General features: G+C 47.9%; 1 protein-coding gene across 1 annotated transcript in view; it reads right to left on the reverse strand.

The window, feature by feature from the left end:
• Nucleotides 1–21,739, reverse strand: part of TBC1D12 (TBC1 domain family member 12) — a 307,345-nt gene that overhangs the window by 20,005 nt on the left and 265,601 nt on the right. The window contains exons 6-9 of the mRNA XM_063961654.1: nucleotides 20,271–20,388; nucleotides 6,838–6,944; nucleotides 6,632–6,712; nucleotides 4,172–4,266 (exon numbers count right to left, since the gene is read on the reverse strand). Coding sequence (XP_063817724.1) covers nucleotides 4,172–4,266; nucleotides 6,632–6,712; nucleotides 6,838–6,944; nucleotides 20,271–20,388 — 401 coding nt within the window. The remainder of the gene's footprint in view (nucleotides 1–4,171; nucleotides 4,267–6,631; nucleotides 6,713–6,837; nucleotides 6,945–20,270; nucleotides 20,389–21,739) is intronic.

The following is a 21,739-nucleotide window of genomic DNA, read 5'->3' on the forward strand; positions in this document are numbered from 1 at the left end:
TATATGCAAGCTGAGGGTGGTTTCCTAGCCCAAAGCATAGTTTGATCTACCGCACTGGAGAAGCCTTTCTCCCTTAGGAGGGTGTCTCAAGAGCCACATCATCTAAGACAGGCAAGGTAGGTCCGGATGAAGGCAGGGCCTTTAGGAGAGCAGGTCTGGACGAAGAGGCTGCGGGAAGGGCTTGTCTATGGAGAGAGCTAGTAGATTTGTGAACCAATGGCGTCTGGGCCATGGTGGAGCTACCAGTATGATCGTGCCGCAGTCCTCTTTGATCTTCCGAAGTACCCTGGGAAGGAGAGACACTGGAGGAGAAAGATAGGCCAGATGGAAGTCACAGGGGACTGTGAATGTGTCCACAAAGCTCACTCCTGGATCACGTGTCCTGGGTGTAGAGACCATTCCCTGTCGTGAATATCCTGTCGACTGAGAAAGTCTGCTTTCCAGTTGAGGATTCCAGACAAGAATCTGAGTTATCTCCTGCATCGCTGCCACACTTCGAGTGCCGCCCAGTCATTTTATATAGGCCACTGCCGTGGCATTGTCGGACTGTATTTGGACCGGAGAACCCTGCAGAAGGGCCTGAGCCATCTGAAGGACCTGGTAAACCGCTCGAAGTTTCAGGACGTTGATTGGGAGATCCCTTTCCGTAAGAGACCAGCGGCCCTGAAAGGAGCGACTGGCCGTGACAGCTCCCCATCCCCGGAAACTGGGGTCTGTGGTGAGGAGTGTCCAGTGTGGAATCCAGAACGGCCAGCCCTAGTCCAGATTGGCAGTGAGTAGCCACCATGAAAGATGCCAAAGAGACTGGGGCAGAAGCATGGTCTGGGATTTGATCTGTGTTGGTACCTCCATCCATTCGGTGAGTATCAGGCACTGTAGAGGCCTGGAGTGAAATCAGGCATATTTTACCATGTCAAAAACTTGAGACATATGAGCCCAGGGTCTGCATTGCTGAATGAACCGAGATCCGTGGACTGCGCATTAGGTTGCAGATGCGCAACTGCAACATTGCTATATTGTCCTGAGGTAGGAAGATGCGTTGCACTCTGGCATCCAGCAGTACTCCTAGGTGCAGCATCCGCTGAGATGGGATGAGCAAGGACTAGGCTCAATTGATTAGCCATCCATAGTTCTGAAGGAAGGACATAGTCAGCTGTAGGTGACGTTCCAGCACTGCTGGAGACTGCGCTAGTAGAAGGTCGTCTAAATAAGGCAGTATCCCAATTCCCTGCTTATGGGGGCTGTAGATCATCTGAAGGGTAGGGCCTAGAATTGGAAATGCTGTTGCAGGACAGGAAAACAAATGTATAGTTGATGACAGTGTACTATAGGTACACGGATGTATGCATCCTGAATATCCAGGGAGAACTTATCATCTCCAGGGTGCATATCCAAGACAATGGAACGTAGTGTTTCCATACGGAACATGGGTATCTTGAGGTACTTGTTCAGCAGTTTCAGATTTGGACGGAATGACCCATTTGGATAATGACCCCCAACTGTAGTAAGGAGTGTGACTTCAGTGCCTGTGCTTTGACGGGGTCTGTTGATGGAGTGGTAGGGTAGTATTGAGACACCACTTTTATAACCCAGGCATCGGTGGTGACTTGATGCCATGTGTGGGGCGAACTGAAGAAGTTGGCCTCCCACCCTGGGGTCCCCCAGGGGGAGCCCCATCCTGTCAGGCTGAGGGTTGTCCTCCAGCTTGGTAGTTGAACGTCTGGTAGCCGAAACCTGTTTGGTTTTGGTTTTAGAGGTCTTGACAGTGCAAGACACTAGTGTTAAAGTCTGACCTTTGGCTTTGCCCTGCTGATGAACAGACAAAATCAGAGGCCGCATTGAGGATGCTGAAGGCAGGCAAGCTGTCTTAGAGGTTGCCAGTTTCTCTACAATCTTGTCTAGTTCCGGTCCAAACAGGAGCTCTCCTGTGTATGATAAGGCTTCTAGGGCCTTCTTTGTGTATGAATCCACTTTCCACGAGGAAACCGCAATGGAAACAGTTGAAGCCTTAGAGGATAACAGAACTGTGTCCAAAGCTGCCTTACCGATGTAATAGGCTGCATTCCTGATATTCGCAAAAAGAGACAACAGTTCCTAGGTGGGATCAGCCGTGAAAATATGTTCAAGGTGGTCAGCCCAAGTCTCGATGGCCTCAGCCACCCAGCTGTAGCTGGTCTGGCTATCGCTCCTGTAAGGGAGTACAGAGATTTGAGACATGTGTCCAATTGTCTATCCGGCAGTTCCTTAAGAGAGGATGCAGTCGGGATAGGGAGTATGGAACTTTTAATTAAATGTGTCACATTAGCATCCACTGTGGATTGAGTCTCCCACTTTGTACAATCTGCTGTGGGCAACGGGTAAAAGGAGCAGAGCTTTTTCGGAACTGTAAATTTCTTAGTGGGAGATTTCCATGCCTGGTTCATAGCTTTCGAGAAGTGGTCCGAGTGTGGAAACTCAGTTAAAACTACCTTCTGCGCGGGGGATCTTTAGTAGCAGGGGCTTGCTCAACATCTTCCAACTGACGTGAGAATTTGACCGCCCTATTTAATGCAGCCACATGAAATTTAGGTGAGGCATTCTCATCCCCTGAGGGGAATCAGCATCTGAAACCTCAGCACGATCAGCAGTAACTGACGATTCGTCTGAATCATAGAAGGGAGCAGACTGAGGAAGGCACAGCATGCTTAGATGTACAGGGTGCAGGCAATGTACCCTGACCCTGCACCATGCTCTGAAATGCAGCAGAGGAAGCAGCTAAACTCTGAATAGAGGTAGAGGATGAGGTAGAGGTTGAATCCAGAGGTAGAGAATGAGGGATGGGTGGAGCTGCAACGTCCTAATAAACAGGCTGTAATGGGTGTTGGAATCGAATAGGGGGAGTCATTGAGGGCTGCAGTGGTTGCATTATCCCCATAGGGACAGCTATGGGTAGGGCAGCAATGTTGTCATCGATTTCTTGTCAGCAATGTAGTGAAAGATGCCCATGTGGGTTCCTGCACAAGTGCTGCAGGGGGCTGAGGTGCTGGGATGCGCCAGACAGGCTGTGCACAGACCATCCTGTCACAATTCCTGAGATAAAACCTCCATGTCACAGATTGTACATGCTACCAAGGTAGAAGCCCCTGTCGCTTGGTCTTAGACTACTACACTAGATTTCAAGGGTTATTTAAAGAAACAGGAAGGCAATTACAGAGACCGTGAAGAAACAAAAACATGCAGCAGTACTAGCATAAGTCGCATACAATACGGAGTAAACAATTTAACTGCAATGGGCACTGACATCAACTACCCTGCTCTGTGGAAGAGACTGATAGGATGCAGAGCTTTGCATAACCTGCTGTGTGGTAGAGGTATACAGGGAGAGTCAGCCCACCTTTCCTGGAGACCTTGCAGAGCTCAGATAATGGTTGCCCAGATGAGGATGAGGGAGGAGCAGTCCAGGGAAAGACCGATGGGGAATGGCGCCCTAGGATGGGGGAGGGGCCGCTGGGGAAGCGCTGACCTCCCCTATGCTGAATGTCACCACCGGTTCTCCTGGTCTGCATGTCTCCAGTGCCAGTATACATTAAAGGCCTGGTGGACTGGTGCGGCCGCAGGAAAACTCAATGGTCCGGGAGCACCTCACCACCCGCTGGTCCTCTCCCCAGACCAGTGGTAAATGGACTGCGCTATACGCAGGTCCCGCAAATGGGAACCTGTCTTACCTTTCCCCCAGTGATTCGGTTGCAGTACTGGGTGCCCCTGTGCCTCTGGTAGAAGGTGTCACCAGGGGTCCCGCCGAAATCACCGACACAGTTGTGGTGTCACGGCCGGGTGGGAGTGTTGGAGCATCAGCACTGGCTTCCTCTGGGCTACCAGATGCCGATTGCTCAAAAGAAAAAATACAAATTTAAAAAGCTTGGGCTACAGTGTGCAGTCAATGTTCAGTGTGAAGAGCCTGAGCATGGGGGCGGGGTATGAGGACAGAGGACCCCAGTGCATCCTGGGAGGCTCACAAACCTTTATTGTTCGGTGTCAGTCCTGGTCTCCGCCAGATCATACTCAAAGTTAACCCTGTGGAGACCATGGACCCTGAAGAAGAAAGCAGACTTTTTGGTGATCTTGTAAACTTGCAGAATATATTCTTAACCAAACCACAAATAAAATATTTTCCAATTAATGATTTCTTTACCTTCTGAAAGATATATAGTGATGGGAATGTTCGGGATATGTCTAGTTTAATTAGCTCTAGACTGGCTTCTCTGTCAGCAACCGATACCCCTGTATCTAAATAAACACAGAAAAATAGACACCTGATGGTAATCCATAGATTTAATCAATGCAGATCATTAAAAGCTAAATAAATCAATTCCTACAAGATACTACTCAGAGGGAAAGTGAACTAAAACAGATTGATAGCTCTGCAGCTCAAATAAACTGTAAAGGGGGGTACTCACGGGAGAGATGTGTGCTGAGCGATCTTAACACAGACCGCTCAGCACACATCTCTCACCCCGCTCAGCACAGCGCGATGTGCTGAGCGAGGGGGAAAGCCGACGGGGGGCCGCTCACTTCACACAACGGTGAAGTGAGCGACCCGCTAGATTGAGCCTGCATGCAGCTCAATCTAGCATCGGCGATAGCGATGCACGGGGCCGCGCATCGCTATCGCTGGAGGGCATACACACGGCAGATCCGTGCTTAAAATCTAAGCAATCTAGCAAGATTGCTTAGATTTTAAGCACGGATGTCTCCGTGTGTACCCCCCTTAACACATCTCACTCCTGAGGTCACATTTTTATAGGATGGCACAGTTTCAACAAACCAATATACAAGGAAAAGCATTCTGGGTTGAAAACTGGACCATATTTAATGACATGTATATCTGTACAGCAATAATTCTTCCTAGCCAGATACAAGAGCACTGCACTAGATGGAGGTGTAAAGAGCGAGATACACAGAACGTGCAAGACTCCAACTAGACCACAACAACCACACTCTTCCACAGGGTCATTGTGTTAAGTGAGTTCCATGTATGATCAACTATATACTTGATTTTAGGTTACACAGCAGTCATTTGAATGGCACCAGAAAACCCTTTGCAGAACCCAAGGCAATATTGGAATCGACTAGAAGAAGGAAGACCACCCATCTACTGCTAGCAGTGCATGATCTCAGGTAAATTCCAGCTCTATTACCAGACTGGACAGATAAATAAAAGCCACAGCTATTCTATCATTTACATATGCTTCTCTGTCCGGTATCCAGATGATAGATATACACTGTCCAAATAGACAGTCAATAGGTCGAAATGCATTAGGTCAACACTTTCTGGGGGTTTTCACGTTTTCCAAACATTTACTTGATTTATTATCCATGTGGACTACACTTGGGAATAGTAACCTGTGGCAAACAGTGGTAGCGGAACGAACCACCTGTTGATGGTGGTCACAGAACATGAAATATACAAGATGTGGCAAAAACCCCCAGTGTTGACCATTTTTGTGTCGATCATTGCCATGTTGACTTTTTGACTGTCAACCTCAACCTGTCGATCTTTCATCTGTCGACCACTTTGTGTCGACCTATTGACTATCTACACAGTGCAGATCTTTTATACCATACCCATCTAACTTTAAAAGACCCTTGGGTAAATTTACTAAGATGGAAGTTCTATTTAAGATGGGATGTTGCTCATAGCAACCAATCAGATTCCAGGTATTATCTTCTAGAAGGTGCTAGATAAATGAGAAGCAGAATCTGATTGGTTGCTATAGGCAACATCCCATCTTAAATAGAACTCCCATCTTAGTAAATTTACCCCCATGAGTCCATTTGTAATGTGCGCACAACTGCAGCCCTCCAGTACTGGAACCTGCCTCGTGCACTCTTGTGGAGGTGATCTCAGGCAAAATTAGTATCCAAGGGAAAGGACACTGACCAAGTGCTCAACTATGCAGACACTTTATTTAAACTGTGTCAGCACCTGATTTGACTACATTTAATTTTAGTACCAGATTACTGGATTAAGGTAATCTAACACCTACCTGTTTCACGTCTTTTCCCCCTTGAGTCTATTCGTAGTTGTGATGCACATCTCCTTTTTATCTTGCAATATTTTCACCTCTGCTTCCCCCTTCTGTCAATCGCTCCACTGGCTCCCTGACCTTCTAAGTATTAAATTCAAGCTCTACTTGCTCAGAAGTCCTCAACCACCCCTCCCCTCCATACAGCTCCAGCCTCATTGTCAATGACACTCCTTCCTACCCTCTTCACTATTTCTCATGCCCTACTCCTTCAGACAGTCACCCAACCTTCATCCACGTAAATCTGTCCTTAAAACTTATTGTTTAGGCAAGTCTACCACCACTCCTCCTAACGTTTTGCCTCTACAACACCCAAATGTGCACCCTACTCTTCCTCCTGTGTCCCCCTACAGCCCCTCTAGAATGTAAGCTATTGCAAGCAGGGCCCTTTATAAGCATTGCTACATTATTATGTAATCAGCAGATTTTAATTCTACTTGTAGCTGCATTATGGTATGCTTTGTAATGTTGCTTTGTTCTTCCACTGTGTACGGCACTACAGACCCTTTTTGTGTCTTACAAATAAAACAATAACGACTTAATAAAAATTAAAAAAAAAAAGTTACCTTCAATCTCATTTTCTGAGCTTGTCTCACTGAAACTTTTCCAACGCTCCTTAGCTCTGGATAGGAAGATGTCGTAAAGTTCTGGAAATGTAACACAGGTATTAGTGCAAAGAGGAATAACAGCAGAAACATACATTTGTACCTGTACCCCTACTTCACAGAGCAATAAGTCATATATACAGTATCAGTAAATGTGTTCTGCTCACCAGGTGTGATGTTCAGTTCATTCCCTATAGCCAGGCTCCACACTTTGCCACGTACACTGGGTGGTAATCCCTGCCACCAGAGGTCACGAACTCTTCTCGTACTTCGCCTGGAAATACACATTGATGCTTAATACTCTTGAACTTGAATTCAATCTAATTATGCAGATAAAGCAGATAGTAGAATAGTCCAAACATTTAGATTACCGGCATTATATACAAATCCCATCACACAATTACTGCTCAATTATTATGATTTCTCTTACGTCCTAGAGGATGGATGCTGGGGACTCCGTAAGGACCATGGGGTATAGACGGGCTCCGCAGGAGACATGGGCACTCTAAAGACTTTAGAATGGGTGTGCACTGGCTCCTCCCTCTATACCCCTCCTCCAGACCTCAGTTAGATCCTGTGCCCAGAGGAGATAGGGTGCACTACAGGGAGCTCTCCTGAGTTTCTCTGAAAAAGACTTTTGTTAGGTTTTTTATTTTCAGGGAGCACTGCTGGCAACAGGCTCCCTGCATCGTGGGACTGAGGGGAGAGAAGCAGACCTACTTAAATGATAGGCTCTGCTTCTTAGGCTACTGGACACCATTAGCTCCAGAGGGTCGGAACGCAGGTCTCACCCTCGCCGTTCGTCCCGGAGCCGCGCCGCCGTCCTCCTCACAGGAGGCCAGGTGAGTATTAAGAAGAAAAGAAGACTTCAAAGGCGGCAGAAGACTTCAGATCTTCACTGAGGTAACGCGCAGCGGTAACGCTGCGCGCCATTGCTCCCACACATACACACACAGCGGGCACTGTAAGGGTGCAGGGCGCAGAGGGGGGCGCCCTGGGCAGCAAAATAAGCCTCAAGGGACACTGGCATTTAGAGCAGATACTGCGGAGGCCGTATATTAATAAACCCCCGCCAGTATAAATAATTTGAGCGGGACTGAAGCCCGCTGCTGAGGGGGCGGAGCTTGATCCTCCAGCACTAACCAGCGCCATTTTCTCCACAGCAGACTGCAGAGAAGCTGGCTCCCCGGACTCTCCCCTGCTGAACACGGTTACAGAGGGCAAAGAAGAGGGGGGGGGGCACATTTAATTGGCGCAGTGAGTGTATATATATTTATATAAAAGCGCTGTACTGGCTGGGATTTTATTCCAGTGACAGGTGAAAAAGCGCTGCGTGTGTGCTGGCATACTCTCTCTCTGTCTCTCCAAAGGGCCTTATTGGGGGACTGTCTCCATATAGATATATCCCTGAGTGTGTGGGGGTGTCGGTACGTGTGTGTCGACATGTCTGAAGCGGAAGGCTCATCTAAGGAGGAGGTGGAGCAGATGATTGTGATGTCTCCTTCGGCAACGCCGACACCTGATTGGTTGGATATGTGGAATGTTTTAAATGCAAATGTGGCTTTATTACATAAGAGATTGGACAAAGCAGAGTCCAGGGATAAAACAGGGAGTCAATCCATGGCTTTGACTGTGTCACAGGGCCCTTCAGGGTCTCAGAAACGTCCCCTGTCCCAAGTAGCAGACACTGATACAGACACGGATACTGACTCCAGTGTCAACTACGATGATGCGAGGTTGCACCGAAGGGGTGGCTAAAAGTATTCATTATATGATTATTGCAATAAAATATGTTTTGTATATCACAGATGACCCCTCTGTCCCTGACACGAGGGTATGCATGTTTAAGGAAAAGAAACCTGAGATAACCTTTCCCCCATCTCATGAGCTGAACGCGTTATTTGAAAAAGCTTGGGAAACTCCAGTCAAAAAACTGCAAATTCCCAAGAGGATTCTTATGGCGTATCCTTTCCCTGCACAGGAAAGGGTACGGTGGAAATCATCGCCCAGGGTGGACAAGGCTTTAACTCGTTTGTCCAAGAAGGTGGCGCTACCGTCTCCAGACACGGCGGCCCTCAAGGATCCTGCTGATCGCAGACAGGAAACCACTTTAAAATCAATTTATACACATACGGGTGCTTTGCTCAGACCGGCAATAGCGTTGTAGCAGCTTGGACAGATACATTGTCAGCTGACATTGATACCCTAGATAGGGATGCCATTTTATTGACCTTAGGTCACATTAAAGACGCAGTCTTATATATGAGAGACGCTCAGAGAGACGTTGGGCTGCTAGGTATGAGAACCAACGCCATGGCGATTTCTGCTAGGCGTGCCCTGTGGACCCGCCAATGGATGGGTGATGCCGACTCAAAGAGGCATATGGAAGTTTTGCCTTACAAGGGTGAGGTATTATTTGGGGAAGGTCTCGCGGACCTGGTTTCCACAGCTACCGCGGGTAAATCTACTTTTTTACCTTATGTTCCCCCACAGCAAAAGAAAACACCTCAATATCAGATGCAGTCCTTTCGGCCGCATAAGTCCAGAAGAGGTCGGGGCTCTTCATTCCTCGCCAGAGGTAAGGGTAGAGGGAAAAGAATGCCTGCTACGGCTAGTTTCCAGGAGCAGAAGTCCTCCCCGGCTTCTACTAAATCCACTGCATGACGCTGGGGCTCCACTGAGGACGCACGTCTTCGACTCTTCAGCCACGTCTGGGTTCAGTCAGACGTGGATCCTTGGGCAATGGAAATTGTATCCCAGGGATACAAGCTGGAATTCGAAGACGTGCCTCCTCGCCGGTTTTTCAAATCGGCGTTACCAGCTTTTTCCACAGAAAGGGCGATACTGTGTCAACAACAAGTGGTTGTCGAGGTTTCCCTAGTTCAATAGGGGAAGGGGTACTATTCAACCCTGTTTGTGGTCCCGAAACCGGATGGCTCGGTCAGGCCCATTCTAAATCTAAAATCCCTAAACCTGTACTTGAAAAAGTTCAAATTCAAGATGGAATCGCTCCGGCCAGTTATCTCCAGCCTGGAAGGGGGGGATTTTATGGTGTCACTGGACATAAAGGAAGCATACCTTCATGTCCCCATATATCCCCCTCATCAGGCGTACCTGAGATTCGCTGTACAGGACTGTCATTACCAGTTTCAGCCGTTGCCGTTTGGGCTTTCCATGGCCCGAGTATTTTTACCAAGGTAATGGCGGAAATGATGGTGCTCCTGCGCAGGCAGGGAGTCAAAATTATAACATACTTGGACGATCTCCTGATAAAAGCGAGATCGAGGGATCAGTTGCTGAAAAGCGTGTCGCTATCCCTGAGAGTGCTGCAGCAACATGGCTGGATTCTAAATCTACCAAAGTCACAGTTGGTTCCAACGTCTCGGCTATCTTTCTTAGGCATGATTTTGGACACGGAACAAGAGAGGGTTTTTCTTCCAATGGAAAAAGCCCAGGAACTCCAGAACATGGTCAGAGACCTGTTAAAACCGACAAAAGTGTCAGTCCATCAATGCACTCGAGTACTGGGAAAAATGGTGGCGACCTACGAGGCCATCCCCTTTGGCAGGTTTCATGCGAGGACATTTCAGTGGGACCTTCTGGACAAGTGGTCGGGGTCCCATCTTCAAATTCATCAGAAAATAAGCCTGTCCCCCAGGGCCAGGGTGTCTCCCCTGTGGTGGCTGCAGAGTACTCACCTTCTAGAGGGTCGCAGGTTCGGCATTCAAGACTGGGTTCCGGTGACCACGGACGCGAGCCTCCGAAGATGGGGAGCAGTCACACTAGGAAGAAACTTTCAGGGCCTATGTTCAAGCCAGGAGGCTTGTCTACATATCAACATACTGGAATTAAGGGCCATATACAACGGCCTACGACAAGCGGAGAATCTTCTTCGCGACCTACCGGTTCTGATTTAATCAGACGTCACAGCCGTGGGTCATGTAAACCGCCAAGGCGGGACAAGGAGCAGAGTGGCAATGGCGGAAGCCACCAGGATTCTTCGCTAGGCGGAAAATCACGTAAGCGCTCTGTCAGCAGTCTTCATTCCGGGAGTGGACAACTGGGAAGCAGACTTCCTCAGCAGACACGATCTCCATCCAGGAGAGTGGGGACTTCACCAGGAAGTTTTTTGCAGAGATAACAAGTCTTTGGGGACTTCCTCAAATAGACATGATGGCGTCACGCCTCAACAAGAAGCTTCGGAGATATTGTGCCAGGTCAAGGGACCCTCAGGCAGTAGCAGTAGACGCCAAGGTGACACCATGGGTGTTTCAGTCGGTCTATGTGTTCCCTCCTCTTCCTCTCATCTCAAAAATATTGAGAATCATAAGACGAAAAAGAGTGCAGACAATACTCATTGTTCCAGATTGGCCTCGAAGGGCCTGGTATTCGGATCTTCGGGAGATGCTCACAGAAGATCCATGGCCTCTTCCTCTCAGGGAGGACCTGTTGCAGCAGGGGCCCTGCGTGTTCCAAGACTTACCGCGGTTACGTCCCTAGCTGGGAAAGGTATTCCAGAGGAAGTCATCCCTACTCTGATAAGGGCTAGGAAGGAGGTGACGGCAAAACATTATCACCGTATCTGGAGGAAGTATGTATCTTGGTGTAAAGCCAAGAATGCTCCTACGGAAGATTTCCACCTGGGCCGTTTTCTCCACTTTCTACAGACAGGAGTGGATATGGGCCTGAAGTTAGGCTCCATTAAGGTACAGATTTCGGCCCTATCTATATTCTTTCAGAAGGAATTGGCTTCTCTCCCAGAAGTCCAGACTTTTGTAAAGGGAGTGCTGCACATCCAGCCCCCTTTTGGGACCTTAACGTGGTGTTACGGTTCATCGTTTCATATGAACCAACCTATTGTGGTGCCAGTGGCTACGGGAGACTTGGAGGATTCCAAGTCCCTGGATGTAGTCAGGGCTTTAAAAATGTACGTAGCCAGGACGGCTCGGGTTAGGAAAACAGAGGCACTGTTTGTCCTGTATGCAGCCAACAAGGTTGGCGCTCCTGCTTCTAAGCAGACTATTGCTCGCTGGATCTGTAACACGATTCAGCAGGCTCATTCTACGGCTGGATTGCCGTTACCAAATTCGGTAAAGGCCCATTCCACTAGGAAGGTAGGCCCTTCTTGGGCGGCTGCCCGAGGCGTCTCGGCTTTACAGCTTTGCCGAGCAGCTACTTGGTCGGGTTCAAACGCTTTTGCAAAATTCTACAAGTTTGATACCCTGGCTGATGAGGACCTCCTGTTTGCTCAATCGGTGCTGCAGAGTCATCCGCACTCTCCCGCCCGGTCTGGAACTTTGGTATAACCCCAATGGTCCTTACGGAGTCCCCAGCATCCTCTAGGACGTAAGATAAAATAAGATTTTAAACCTACCGTTAAATCTTTTTCTCCTAGTCCGTAGAGGATGCTGGGCGCCCGTCCCAGTGCGGACATATTTCTGCAAGACTTGTATATAGTTGTTGCTTACATAAGGGTTATGTTACAGTTAAGATCAGTCGTTGGCTGATGCGGTTTTGTTCATACTGTTAACTGGTTGCGTATATTCCAGGTTATACGGTGTAGATGGTGTGGGCTGGTATAAATCTTGCCCTTAGATTAACAAAAATCCTTTCCTCGTACTGTCCGTCTCCTCTGAGCACAGTTTCTCTAACTGAGGTCTGGAGGAGGGGCATAGAGGGAGGAGCCAGTGCACACCCATTCTAAAGTCTTAAGTGCCCATGTCTCCTGCGGAGCCCATCTATACCCCATGGTCCTTACGGAGTCCCCAGCATCCTCTACGGACTAGGAGAAAAAGATTTACCGGTAGGTTTAAAATCTTATTATACACATTATAATATTGTATAAAGAAACAAATTAGAACATTTAATATAAAGTGTACATCTTCTGTAAAATCAACAGAACCGAATGAAGAGGATTTTTTTGGTTGCTTACCAATGAATCCTTTTCTCTGAATACGGCTGGGGGAAACTGGACAATGACATTGCTAATGGAGACCATTGGAGCTGACACTTAAACAAAACTATAACTTTAAATATTATCTCCTTCCCTCAGCAACTCCCAATAGACCAGTGCAACTCGCCGGATTCAGAGGCTGATTCAGAGATGGACGTAACCGCGCGTTATTATGCAGCGGCCGCGTTCATGTGGTCTGTGTTTACACAATGCAGCCGTCACAGTGTGCTTGACAGCAGTGGGCATTTGCGGGGAGAGCCGAACGGCAGTGTGCCGTGACTTTCAGGGCGGCTGCGCAACGTCACACACAGCCGCTCCTATAAAAATGGCAGCTGACGGCCTGGCAGCCAGGGGTCAACTTTAGTTTGATCTGTCCGCATCAGGAGGTGACCCATCACACAAGCTGGACGGCCTTGCACTGTGCTGGACAGCCCCCATCATGTGAGGAGATGGACACAGGTCTGGCTGCGTCCACAGCGATCTGCAACCATGTCTGAATCAGGTCCTCAGAGAAGAGGATTCAATGGTAAGCAACCAAAAATCCTATTTTCTTCTACATCCAGGCTGGATGACACTGGACAATGGGATGTTCAACAGCCGCCCCTAGGGGAGGAAAGATTCAGGGGTATATTCAATAAAAGTCAGATCCATTCCGACATGCAGTTGTCGGAATGGATCAGACAACCCCTATTCAATGGACGGACGCTGCTGTCAGCGGCTGCGGAGACGCTGACAGCAGCGGCCAGGAGTGCAGATGGCGGCAGGCGTGAGCGGGACGGCGGCGGGGGTAAGCTGGTCCGTGGGGGGAGCAGAGATCGGTGGCCAGGAGGGGGGACATGGCTGAGGCGGCGGGGGGAGGCGCTGCAGGGAGAGAGGTCTCCCCGCCCCGCCTCTTCCCGCCGGCCGCCATGTTCCCCCCGCAGCCAGCTCCCCGCGCCGGCCGCCAATCTCTGCTTCCACCGTGGCCCGCAGCACCGCTTGTCTCCTCACCTCAATCCGACTTGTTTTCAAGTCGGATTGAGTTGGTCGGAAAGGGGGACAAAACCTGTCGGATTTGGTCCCATTTACGAGAGAAGCACGTGGATCAGCGGCTATTCCGTCGATCCACGTGTTTTCCGACAAGTCGGGAAAAATCAGCCCCTACTGAATTGGTCGGAACCCCTTACGACCTATTTCTGTCGGAAGCTGCCGTCCCTCCGACAGTTATTGAATACAGCCCTCAGGCTGCCTAACCAGAGAACAGTACGCCCAAAGGGGATGTCGCCGGAGTGAACACATAGACAGAGGAACAGGTAGCTGCGTAACTGCCTGGCAAACCCGCTCAGTGGAAGTCCCGTGACGCGCAGCCCAGGAGGATGCCACCACTGTAGTGGAGAGTACAGGTCCCCTAATGGAGCTGGACGCCACACACCAGAATAGGCCAGAGTAATAATGGAGTGGATCCACCGAGCAATGGTCTGCTTAATAGGCGGCCAACCATGTTTGTGAGCGTCATATCGAACAATAAGGGAATCTGATGGCTGGACGGAGTAAGTCCTGTCCAAACATAGCCACAGAGCTCGGACTACGTCCAACAGAGCCAAATTCTCTCAACCAATCTAAGAAATTGAGAAAAATGCAAAAACCATTTCCTGACTAAATGTGAAAAGCCGAAAAATAACTTTAGGCTGAAAAGAAGGAATTGTACGCAGAACTGCCCTATCATCATGAAATAGTAGAAAAGGTGGTCTGCAAGACAAGGCCCCCAACTCTGAAACCCACTGAGGCAATGGCCATAACAAAAACAATTTTCTAAGTGACAAACTTCAGTTCACCGAATCTAAAGGCTCAAAGGGAGCCTTCATGAGAGCCAGAGCACCAGATTAAGAGCCCATGGTGACACAGGTGAACGAAACGGTGGTTGAACACCTGGTAAAAAAGTCTGAACTTCTGAAAAAAGTGGCAGACGCTACTGAAAATAAAAATCGTCACAGCAAAAATCTGTACCTTCAAGGAACAAAGTCATAAACCGACTTCCAAACTGTCCTGAAGGAACGCTAAGAAACAAGGAAGGCGGAACCATGAATTCTGAAAGTCATGCCTCTCACACTAGAGTATGCAGAACCTCCAGACTATGTGGTAATTGCGAGATGAAACTTGTTTCCGGGCCTGTAACATAGTATTGACCACTGAAGGCGAAAACACTTAGCCTTTAAGAGCCCAGCTGTTAAAGTAAATCGAGAAAGGTCGTTGTGCAGAAAGGGACCCTGGGCGTAGTGGAAGACGTCACCCGGGACCTACCTCCTGTTTGAAAACCGAAGGCGTACCAGGAACTGTGCGACCAGTCCGGAACCACGCAAGATAACATGGGAATCAGGGGGAAGAGGTACACCAGACAGAAGCTCCATGGAACTGTCATGGCATTGACCGCGAATACCAGTGGGTCTCCGGATCTCACACAAAATCGAGGGACCTTAAAGTTGTGACGAGATGCCATGAGGTCCACATCCAAAAGACCCCACCTCTAAACAAGCTGTTGGAAGACCACCGGATGCAGTGACCCCTCCTCTGGAAGAACATGGTTCTGCTGATGAAGTCTGCTTCCCAATTAACCATGCCCGGTGTGAACACCACTGAGATTGCCAGAACGATGGGCTCCATCCAGGACAGAATGCTGGACATCTCCACCATCCACACTTTTGGTGCCACCCTGATTCACATACAACAACACTGGGGCATTGTCCAACTGAATCCACACTGGCTGGCCGGCCAGGACATACTCGGTCCGCAACAGAGCCAAATAGAGGACTCGGAGCTCAAGCAAATTGATAGGTAGGGTCACCTTTAATAATTAACCAACGACCCTGGAGGCGAAGATGTAAGGCCACGGTACCCCAACCGAGGAGACTTGCGCCTGTGGTCACAATAACACAAATGTCATAATGTCCTGTTGAGAGCACCCCTCGAATGGAAGCATGAAATGTACAAAACTGCGGACCCTGCTGCTTTGGAGCAGCCACCAGAAGAAAAGTACTCTTCCCTGGGCAGTTATGGCATCCAACTCGGGCCCAAAAAGAACACCCACAGTAAAAAAAAAAGTGCTTCCAAGGACTACTTGGACACAAAATCCATGTCAAAAGTGCAGAGCCAAGGGCAAGCAGAGCAGCGATGGCAGCAGTGGAGTCCCGCAGTGCCACCTGGGACCCGTCCTGCACAGCCTCACAGACATACTCCAATTTTCTGCCAAGACAAGCAACGAATCGTTGGAAGAATCACCCCGGAGGTCCCTCGACAAGTCGGTTAGCCCAACTCTATTGGCCTTGGCATGGATGACTCGGGCCATGTAAAGGGTGGATAACCACTCCAGATCCAAACAAGAGAGATTTGAGGCAACCCTCCAACTTCTTGCCCAGCAGATCCCTGAAAGAACGCAGAGTCCTAAACAGGAAGTGCCGTGTGCTTCACCAAATGCATCACTAGGGCAACTAGCTTTGGAGACTGTTCCCACTTTGCCAAATGTTCCAGAAGGTGATAAAGAGGAGCAAACCTGCGGAGAACAGAAAACTTCCCATCCGGTGGCCTGCTGGACTGCAGCAATGAAATCTTTGACTTGCAGAGGCGAGGAAGAATTTAAATATTCACCCTCTGGAAGAACTACATCGTCCAGAAATTTGCCCTCCTTTTCTTTCGAATCAGAGACCTCCAAGGAACCCTGGGAGGACAGAAGGCGTTTCTGGGCCGCATGCAGCCAAGGATTCTCAAAAAACGTTCCAAATATGAAGAAACCTTTTCAATACTGGAAGCTGTGAGGACCATGGTTTCGAATCCAGGGCAGATCAGGCACTGGCGGAGCCACCCCCTCTGGAACCAGGGAAACATGCACCGGCAGTGAGACTACAGGCACAACAGTGTCCCTAGACTTTTTACTCCTGCTGAAGGGCAAGTAGATACACCAAGTCAGGCACAGAGCAGTAGAGAGCCCACGCAGACTCCTCAGTGGTAGACGCAGATCCCCGACAGACAGTGCAGAGCGCCCGAGTCCACTTGCGCACATGGCAACTTGACATGGCATTGCACACATGTAAAAAATAACTCCATAGTGTTGCCTTTAGCCATGACAGCCTTTGCCTTGTCTGCCATTAACCCTGCGCGATACGGCAACATATCGGTAAAAATGGCTAATAAACAGTTGTAGTAGGCACGAACACATGTAATAGTCAGAGTCACCCCTTTAAAAGAGCACCAAAAACAAAAGGGGTACTTAGCCGTTCAGCAGGCCAACACCAGCAATACAAAGGAGAGTAACTTACTCCCCAGCGCCTGTCCAGAAGGGAAAGGGACTGTCCACAGCTCCGGGTGTCCTACGCAGTGCTCAGGACCACTCAAACTGTAGCTTAGCGGGGGTAGCCAGCAGCATCGAGAACCCCCCCCCCCCGCATTGTACTTCCACTCTCCACAATACATGTGCGCATGCACACTGCCTAATGGAAGCCACTGCAGAGACCCACTGTGATGGCGCAGCCATCGGGGATTGTGCTAATGACCGACACCTTCTAAAAGTGTGTTCGTGTACGGTAGTCCCCGGGTCCAGGTGGTCCGCGCAGAGAACAAGCAGGACAGCTCCCCCTCCCATCAAGGCTGCATAACAGCGAGCCTGCCCCAGCTTCCTGCATGCCACAGTCAACATAATACAGCAAGCCTGACTGTTGAAACAGAAAAAAAAAACATTACAAAGCAAAAAAATGCCACCACAGCCCCACCAAAAGCTGCCAAGCTTCAATAGGCACTTAATTGCATTGGCCTGCTAGGAACTGATGATGGTAGGAGCTTATATTTACAGTTCTTTTTAAGTGCCAACTCCTGTGGTCCCCATCAGTAATCCGATTGTCTTGTGTCTCCCAGCCTGGATGTGGGAGAAATGAGTAATTTTATATGGAAAACAAAATCCTGCTTACAATATAAACATATACATTTTCAGGAACATGTTCAAACAAAATAAATATCTGTAAAGTAGTAAAATTGGGGTCACAGGAAAGTTTATTCAATAAGCATAAAGTTCCTACACCGCACAAGCTATATAGAGCTTACACCAATGGATGAAAAACAGTAAACTCTGCTCAACAACATAGCAAATTTACAGATGTAATACAGATTCTGCCAAGATACTGGAACATACATATGTATATACAGCTGAGTCCTCATGCACTATTGCTGCAGTTGAGCCAAATATTCCTTCTTGGAGTGCCAAGTCTGGTGGACTCATCTTGCGCCAAGATTTTTTTTTGGGCTTGAATGTGCATCTTATTTACGATGCAACAAAACCCGATTAGTCTGCAGACTCGTGAAGCTGTTTTGTTGCATCTGATTGTGGCTGACCCACATGCGGGTGAAAATAAGAACTGCTCAGCGAGGCATCTCAAGCCGCATGGCGTATAGAGGCAGGTGTATGAGGACACATCTGTATTGATTTTAAACTACAGATAACCAGAGATTTACAAGGCTGGATTTTTCTTCTAATATATTAAATGGAGTCAGGTCTATTATATGCTCTATAGGGAGTAATATAGCATCTCATATACAGGAAAAGCTAAGTTCCACTAATAATGTGACTATCAGTAGGAATAATGAAGCTTAATGGCCTCATTTCTAAGTGTAATGCGGGTACAATAGCAGAAGACTACAGTGAATGGAATTCTGATGCAATCATATGCTCGTGTTGTGAGTCGCACACATCAACGTGACAGCACTGACCCAGGTAGGAGAGCAGCCATTATCACTATCAACTGCAATTACTCCTACCTTATTACTAGGCACAGGATATTTAAGTGTAGAAAGGTGTGTGTGTGTGTTTATGGGGGGGGGGGGGGCGCATGTGAACCCTGGGTGCAACACTAAGTCCAGTAGATGTGAAAAGATATACAGGAAAATAGTATTGGGAACAGAATTCAGTTACTATAATGCTGCCAGTCTATATATTGGTGTGTATTATGCACAACTAGTATAGAAGTATACTAACTAACTACACGTCCACTGCAAGTTTCGCTTACATGCAAAGTGGCACAGGTCCCACCCAGTAATTCCCAATTAGTCACTGCAGCAAAAATATGACGTGCACGAGATAGAATCTATGTTTAGCTCTTAATGAAACATATGCTTCCCCAAAATATACTGTATGTGCAGTTTGCTAAAAATGGCTAGCTGTGGCTACATTGAAACTTGTGTGTGACTCAGACTCAGGCAAAAAAACTATAAAGCATCCATACAGGCTGCAAAACTGAGATACTAAAACAGCAATGAAATCAACGAGTGCTCAGCCATAAACATTAAAGCCACTGACACCTGACGTGAGTAACATTGATTACCACATTACAACGGCACAAGCCAAAGGGGTGCTACAAATCAGGCCGTAAGTGAAAAGTCAGTGGATGAGTTTAAAGCAGGAAAAAATGGCCAAACATAAGAATCTGAGCTACTTTGACAAGAGAGGAAATGTGAGGACTAGACGACTGGGTCAGTGCATCTCCAAAATGATAGGTCTTGTGGAGTGTTCCCAGTATGCAGTGTTTAGTACCTGCAAAAAGTAATCCAGAGAAAGTCAACTGGTGAACCGTGAAATAGGATCATGGGCGCCCAAGGCTCCTTGATATGTGTGGGGAACGAAGGCTAGCCTGTCTGGTCCGATCCCACAGAATAGCTACCGTAGCACAAATTGCTGAAAAAAGTGGTGACCCAGGTGCATCGCCAAAAGCACCTACAATGGGTATGTGTGCGTCAGAACCAGACCATGGAGCAAAGGAAGAAGGTGGCCTGGTGTGATGAATCACGTTTTCTTTTACGACATGTGGACGGCTTGGTATGTGTGCATCATTTACCTGGGGATGAGGTGGTAATAGGATGCACTATCGGAGGAAGTCATGCTGAATGAAGCAGTGTGATAATCTTGGCAATGTTATGGTGGGAAATCTTGTTTCCTGGCATTCATGTGGAATGTTAGTTTGACATTTACTGCCTACCTAAACATTGCTGCAGACCAAGTACACCCTTCATGGCAACAGTATTCCCTGATGGCCATGGCTTCTGTCAGCAGCATAATGCGCCCTGCCATACTGCAAAAATTGTTTGAGGAACTTGAAAATGAGCTCAAGGTGTTGATCTTTAATCTGATCGACCATCTGTGGGATGTTCTGGAAAAAAAAGTCTGAGCCATGGAGGCCCAACATCGCAACTTATAGTATCTGCTGCTAACGTTTTGGTGTAAGATACCACAAGACACCTTCAGAGGTTTTGTGGAGTCCATGCCTTGATGGATCAGAGCTGAAATGGCAGCACGAGGGGAACCTACACAATATTAGGTAGGTGGTTTTACTGTTAAGGCTGATCACATATTTGCCAAGATTTCCTATTATTGGTTTATTATTTTGCTTTTTTATTTCAAAGCATTAATTGAATGAAGGAATAAAACAAAACACATAAAATAATCTTCTAAAATCAGGGATACATGGGAGCCACTTGTGAGCAAGTAATGAAAAAATATAAGCTCTCTGTTTAAGATCAGCCATTTACAAACATGACATATTTCACAGGCTGCCAAGATACTTTCCAAATACTGTATGTTATACCAAAGCCATTCTCTCACCTTCCCTGCCAGCAGCCTCTGTAAATACTTACATGGCATCCCAGTTTGGCAGGATTTCAGTGTTCCAGACCACCATGGCGCTTGCAATATTTTCCTCTTGTTTGAATCTCGCCTTCATTAGTTTCTTCCGCCTCTGGGCCTCTTTTACCTCTGTAAAAAAGGAAAGTACATGGTTTATTTCCCTCGCTGCTATCACTGATTTTGCTATATGCAGAGGTATTAGTCTAAAGCTGTTAGGTATACATACTATCTAACTGTGATGACCAATACATCACAACAAGAAGTGTAGAATCAGCAGTAACTAGACTTTATCCTGGCTGTGACAGACATTTTACTGCAGTACAAGCAAAACATTAGGAGCAATAAGCAGAACTGTATATAACTTAAGAGTTTGTGACATAGCAACGTTGTGGCACCGGATCCAGCCTCTATACCAGGATCCTCCTGTTTGGGAAGATGTATGCTTGCATGCCAGCTGCCACTATACAGGGTCCTTTTACCTTCTAGTTACTCCTACCAACTCATACCACCAGAACCATCCCTTATATTCTCTACATTGGAGGTCCACGCCATACGCCTCTTCCAACCAGTCCATCTTAGAGTAGCTGTCATTTACCGCCCCCCTGGCACTGCTTCCAAATTCATCGACAACTTTGCTTCCTGGCTTCCTCACTTCCTCTCTTCTGACATTCCCACCATTATCCTAGGCGATTTCAACATCCCTACACAATCCCCTGCCTCTAAACTCCTTAACCTCACCTCTTCACTTGGTCTCTCCCAGTGGACCTCCTCACCCTCCCATGTGAATGGGAGCTCACTGGATCTGGTCTTCACTCACCGCTGTGATATTTCTGATTTTTCCAACTCCCCATTTCCCCTCTCTGACCACCACCTGCTCTCCTTTAACCTATCTCTCTCGACTTCCCCATCTCTACCTCCTAAGGCTACCATCACTAAGCATAACATTGAAGCTATTGACACCACATTCCTTTCCTCCCTGTTTGACTCACTTCTCTCTCCTATTCTCTCTCTCTCATGCCCTGAACAAGCCACTTCCACATACAATGCTTCCCTTACTTCTGCTCTTGACTCTGTTGCTCCACCAACCACTATTCACCCTCGCAAATTAACACCTCAACCCTGGCACACCAAATGCACCAGATATCTGCAAAAATGCTCACGTACTGCTGAGCGACACTGGAGGAAATCACGCTCTAAGGCAGATTTCCTCCATTTCAAACTTATGATCTCATCCTTCAGTGCTGCCCTTTCTCTTGCTAAACAGTCATACTTCAAGAACCTCATCTCCTCCCAGTCTTCCAACCCCCGGCGCCTCTTTGCCACTCTCAACTCACTCCTCTGCCCACCTCCACCTCGTCTCCCTTCCTCACTCTCTGCTCTTGACTTTGCCACTTACTTCACATCCAAAATTGACTCCATACGTCAGGACATCACATCACACCAGACCATCAGTAACCAGCCTTCTCCCATCCCTTACCAA

The sequence above is a fragment of the Pseudophryne corroboree genome, chromosome 3, assembly GCF_028390025.1.
Source record: "Pseudophryne corroboree isolate aPseCor3 chromosome 3, aPseCor3.hap2, whole genome shotgun sequence".
Taxonomy (NCBI): Eukaryota; Metazoa; Chordata; class Amphibia; order Anura; family Myobatrachidae; genus Pseudophryne; species Pseudophryne corroboree.